We start from the raw sequence: 6,000 nt of genomic DNA on the forward strand, positions 1-6,000 counted from the left end.
TTTCTCCTGTGGATAAAATTGGTTCAGTTCGGGTGTTGATCTCATTAGTTGCTATGTATGATTGGCCTCTCGTACAACTTGACATCAAAAATGCCTTCCTACATGGTGATCTTGTTGAGGAGGTGTATATGGAGCAACCACCAGGGTTTGTTGCTCAGGGGGAGGCTGGCAAGGTGTGCAGGCTCAAAAAGGCAATCTATGGACTGAAACAATCTCCACGTGCATGGTTTGGCAGGCTCAGTGAAGTGGTGAAGGCCTTTGGGATGAAATAGTGTCAGGTTGATCATTCTGTGTTCAGCTATAACTCAAAGGATGGGAAAATCTTGCTAGTCATGTATGTGGATAATATTGTCATAACTAGAAGTGACAGCAATGGAATTGACAGGCTAAAAAAATTCTTACAGAACCACTTCAATACGAAAGATCTGGGGAAGCTAAAGTATTTCCTAGGAATAGAGGTTGCGAGGTCAAAACAGGGGATCAACCTATGTCAGAGAAAATATGTTCTTGATCTACTTGAAGAAACAGGGTTGTTAGGTGCTAAATCAGCAGAGACTGCTTTGGAACTCAATGCCAAGTTAAGTGTGGATGTAGGTGAAGAGTTTGATGATCATAGAAGATACAGAAGGTTGGTGGAAAAGTTGAACTACCTGACCATTACCCGACCAGATATATCATTTGCTGTGAGTGTGGTGAGTCAGTTTATGCAACATCCCCGGGTTCCTCACTGGGAAGCTGTTCTGAGAATTGTTAGGTACCTAAAGGGTGCTCCAGGTCGTGGTTTGTTATACCCAAAGGGAGGAACTCTTGAGATATTAGGGTACACAGATGCTGACTGGGCTGGCTCTATATCAGGCAGGAGATCAACCACAGGGTATTGTACCTTCCTGGGTGGCAATCTTGTAATTTGGAAGAGCAAAAAACAAACAGTGGTGGCAAGTAGTGCAGAAGCAGAGTACAGGGCTATGGCCTATACCACATGTGAACTAGTATGGTTGAAAAACTTACTACAGGAGATGGGATTCTCAATTGACAAACCCATGAAACTATACTGTGATAACCAAGTTGCTGTTCACATCTCATCCAATCCCGTCTTCCATGAAAGAACTAAACATATTGAGGTAGATTGTCACTTTGTGAGAGAGAAAGCGATAAGTGGGGTAATAACTACATCTCATGTGAGCTCAAGAAATCAGTGGGCAGATCTCTTTACAATGGGATTGTCTCGGGGAAGAATAGATTACATTTGTAACAAGCTAGGACTATATGATATATACTCTCCAGCTTGAGGGGGAGTGTTAGAATGCTCGGTCAGGGGTATTTTGGTCATTCTGGTTTATCTTCTTGAAAGTGAAAGGTCTATTGTATCTGAGTTTAAGTTATGTGTCCCATCTTCTATGAGGGACAAAATAGTCTTTCTTGTAACTCTAAGTTTTATGAATAAAATTCAAGTGGGTCGGCTAGGAGAGTGATTTTTCATATTCTCTCTTCTAGTCTGGCTGAACACTCTTCTTCTTCTTTCTCTTTTCTTTCTTCTTTCTTCTTCTCTACTTTGACCTAGAATCAACTAGGGTTTATTCACAGCTCCTACCAGAGGTTCTAGAACCCTGTCCAACTCAAATCGTCCTTAATTAAATTCAATAGGCTACCTTTTGATCCTCAAGCACCAACTTCAAAGTGTATCTCTAGGACCTATAACTAGTTTTCTCCAATTGTCTAGGGTTTTCAGGAAAAAAACTCCAAGAACCTGCCTTAGGCTTCAATTGGGGATGAAAAAGTTCACAAAACCTCTCCAAAAACCCTCCCAACTGGGCTACATAAGCTGCTCCCTAATCATCCGATCAATTCTCTATTCACATTGTGCATGGGCAAAGAGAGAAGAAAGAAAAGGTGAGAACCTGCTCTAATACCAAGTTGTAAATCACACTGCAATAATCTGAATTAAAAGAAAAGAAACTAGAGAAACGAAGATTGAAGAGAGAGAAGTGATGGAGGAAGAAGATGGAAGAAAAGGAAGAAGAAGAGAGAGTAGTTCTCAACCTCTCTTCAGCCCCCAATGTTCTCTTTTATTCTTTTGTTGTAAAAAATAAGGACAATTACATGAGTGCCCTTAGTAGGGCATCCATCACTAAAGCCAGCAATAAGAAACAATAAAAAAAGAGAAAACAGGCCCATAACTAAGGCCCACTACCTACTAACACAAGTCATAAGCATAACATGAAGAAAAACAAAGAAACTAAGGCTCATTTGGCCCATTTTCTCTACAGTAAGGATCACAAGAGGCACCTAAATATGGGAGCAATTGGATATGTTGGTGTATAATGATGAAAATGGCCAAAATTTAAAATTCAAGTTTTGATGGAACAGAGAATAAACTATTCTAATTTATCCCTCTAAAAGCACTACCATTCCTCAGGATCATCAGGAAGTTGGTCCCACTTGTAACCCTTGCATTCCTATCACCTTTGACAGGTGCCAATCCCCACATTGTACAGAACTCTGAATTCACCAGGCTTGTAAACTGTAAAGCAGTCCTACAGTATCAAAATATGAACTTGGATTTGAGGCATCTAAACTGGTTCTTGTTTCCTTGCACTCCATGATCTCAGGATTCAAGATCATCTTTATTGTATACCCATAAACCAAGCTCCATCACCATTATCAAAGTGGTTCTGCATTCTCTTTTCCACTCCTTAAGATATGAGTTCAGCCTTGTAGTTTTGATTGAATGCTTTTTCCCCAGATCAATAAGAAAAACAAGGCAATTTCAAGTCACAAAGAGTTTTACCATCCACATCTATGAAACCACAAAACACTTGCATCTGCAAAAGTGAAAGGGATTCTTAAAATTCTGATCCATCAGTCACAGATCTTGCTAGTTGGTTGAACCTATAACGGGGCCCTAATAACTGAGTTGACTCTGGGTCATTAAATGCCAATCTCCTTTGCTTTAATGCGTAAAAATGGAATTGCTCTTACTGGGAAACTTGAATAAGAAAGGTCCGCCCCTTGGAGTTCCTAATTGCCATTTGAGATTTGCATTGCCAGCCTACGATAACCCAGGTGGATTACTTGCTTCCTCAATCCTTTGAAATACAGCATTTATATAATCATCTTTGGATTTCAAGCATCTTACCCATAACTGCTTCTTCCCATTAACATTTGTGAGCCTATCTCTGTTTTGAAGCTTGGGTGCAACACACAGATGTGAACAGAGAGAAATCTGTCACTGAAATATGAGTAAGGTCATTTCCTAATGTTGTATGTATACAAAAATAAATGTGGCATGGTAAATCATATTGCAGTTAATTAATTATTTTTTTAGGAAAGGGTATGTTGCTAGTCAATTCTGTATGTTCAGTAATGGTAACAACAGTGGTTTAATGCCTAGCTTCAGCAGTCCAATAGAATTTGTGAGTTTTTCTCTTGCAGCTATCATGATGGGCCACAAAAAAACATGGAGGCTAGAGTAATTCTATGAGCAACTGATCCATGATAAAATGTAGCATTATCGTATCATGATACCCCATCACAGCTTGAAACTGATATCTTTTTGGGGTGATGTAAGAATTGCATTCCTCATTACAGGTCCTAGCTCAGAGAAAAAGAATTCAGCCTGTTCTTCTATAGTAGCTCAGCTCACATTAAAAAAAAAAAAAAAAAAAAAAAAAACACCTATAGTAAATAATGGGATTTCTGAATAGTAAGTGATTATAAAGGCATCATATCGAGCTCAATAGGCCAAACACACCTTAAGAGATAAGCGGTTTTTACCATGATGGTCTATCCTGGGGTCTATTTTGGGTGTTAACCCAAGATAATCCATGTTATTTCATATTGAAACCTGGACAGTTCTCTCTTGCAGAAAGGAAAGAGATTGAAGATATCTCTTTGTATTGTTTCTTGCATGCACAAATACATACATACTGTTTCTATGATGGCATATTGCCATATCTGAACTCACACAACCGAAGATAACAATACCCTCTAAAAGAAAGCACTAACACAATGCATACACTTGTTTTTGGAGTACGATAACCAGTTATGCTCCATTTAGAGAAAGGGTTATGCTAGTCGAGTCCTGAGGAACACTTTGGCATGTCCCTAAAATCTAAACCATCCAAAATATTTTTGAAATTACTGTACTCGAAAACATAGGTCCAAGGCAGGTTTCAATGGGTTAAGCATTAAGAACAAACCAAAGCAATGGTCCTCAAGACAGTCTTAGCATTTTCCATGGAGAATAGAGTAGTTTTAACGTACTAATAAAAAACTTTGCTAAGTTATTCATGCTGAAAACTTTTGACAGGTCCATGCTGATAACCCAGATGGCCTCTTCAGAATTCTATCACCTTCATTCCAGGGATTCAGAATATAATGCTCGGGCATGGTTTGCGCACTGTAACTTGAAATACCATCTCTAGATATCTCAAACAGATAAATCCTTGGCTTCTTGTGTCAAAATGTTAGTAATACATCTTTGGACCTCTTGTTTTCTTTATCCATTTGTTTTTTCTTAATTTTGATCGTTGTATTTTTTAGTTTTGTCACATTTATTATTCTTTAACTGTAACTTCTGTATTCATCTTCTTCTTGCAGTTGCGCTGCATGCTAGCAGTTGCATTCGCAACTTCACAACCATCTTACATAAGTACATATTGTTCTGTATTTGTATTTTGCGGCTTGACAACTGTTGGTGTTGGTTGTGAACAAAATTAAGTGCATGCTTCATTCAATAGGAGATTAGGGTACAGAGCCACTGCAATAGTTGGTTCACCACTTTATTATATAGCAATTACACATCGTCCACTGCCAAGTAATAGATTCAAGTATGATATATTATAATTTTGATTATAATATATCCAAGAGCTTGTATTGCATGAGTTTCTACTTATTTGTTAGGGCTCAGTTTGGAAGGAGTACAAATGCAAATATGTAGAGTGCAAACCTTATATTTTATATTATTTTGTATATATTTGCACTGTACATATTTCCATTTGTACTCTTTCCAAACTGAACCTAAAAAAAAGTTTTAGTTATTTGTTTATTAAAATAAGCACGAACCTTGTTCCATAATTACGTTGGCATTTCTGTGATACGTCCTTTACTTCCTAGATCCTAACTTTTAGATTTCCATCAAGTCCATGAAATGCTTTTTTGTCAAAAGGGAGGATTCCCCATGCACTACACTTGGTGGCTCTTATCTATGTATGATAGACCAAGGTTCAAAATATTGATCAGTATTCCCTTGGTTCTATAATTCATGACAAATTAGAGATTAAGGAGGATGTTGCCCATAAAATTACTGAAGACGGGTAAAATGAAGAGGAGCATCTAGAGTCTTATGCATTGGTCAAATACCACTTGAATCAAAGGAAAATTCTATAATATAGTTGTAAAAATAGTTATGCTTATGTAGCAATGTGTTGGGCAGTCAACAAATATGTCCAGAACATAAATGTAGATATAGGTGGAAAAATTAAAAAGGATTGGGCCAGAAATGAAATTATTTGAAAATATTTAGGGGGCATTTTTTTTTTGGATTTTAAGAGGGAGAAAATTGGTTAATATGATTTTGATTCCCATTGACCAAGAAATCCATGTTCATTTTTTAGATTTATGTGGGGACTGGTAAAGGTTTATTTTCCTGGGCCGGGTAAGTGATACCTAATTTTTAGGTGGATAAATTAACTTTCACATCTAGGGGAAAGTTGTCAATACTTGGATGGGACAAAAATGCCCCTTTTAATATGGAATTTTTATGGCTAAGATGGTCATTGCCTTATTTACATGGGAAATAAAAGAACATGGGTAAATGCACTTATATAGGTAAGTGATTTACCCGGGTAAGTGATTTACCGAAAAGCAAACGGGGCATTCTTTTTTTGGATTTGGAGAGGGGGAAGTTGGTCAATGGGAATTTGATTCCCATTGGCCAAGAATCCTATGTCCTTTTCTCAGTTTTATGTGGGGACTAAGGAAAGTTTATTTTCCTAGGTA

The 6,000-nt window shown here is 37.6% G+C and overlaps 1 protein-coding gene across 6 annotated transcripts in view; it reads left to right on the top strand.

Moving 5' to 3' along the window:
• LOC104589179 (alpha/beta-Hydrolases superfamily protein) overlaps positions 1-4,859 on the top strand; it is a 104,713-nt gene extending 99,854 nt beyond the window's left edge. For 3 of the 6 annotated variants that reach the window (XM_088887198.1, XM_088887200.1, XM_088887199.1), the window contains one exon: positions 4,600-4,816. In XM_088887198.1, coding sequence (XP_088743324.1) covers positions 4,600-4,719 — 120 coding nt within the window. In that variant the 3' untranslated portion in view covers positions 4,720-4,816. Of the gene's footprint in view, positions 1-3,187; positions 3,241-4,309; positions 4,466-4,599 lie in introns of all 6 variants that reach the window. The other 3 variants (XR_016075969.1, XR_016075970.1, XR_016075971.1) reach the window with 2 other exon arrangements.
• The last annotated feature ends 1,141 nt before the right edge of the window (positions 4,860-6,000 follow it).

This window comes from Nelumbo nucifera, chromosome 5 (genome assembly GCF_055504915.1).
Source record: "Nelumbo nucifera cultivar China Antique chromosome 5, China Antique-T2T, whole genome shotgun sequence".
NCBI lineage: Eukaryota > Viridiplantae > Streptophyta > Magnoliopsida > Proteales > Nelumbonaceae > Nelumbo > Nelumbo nucifera.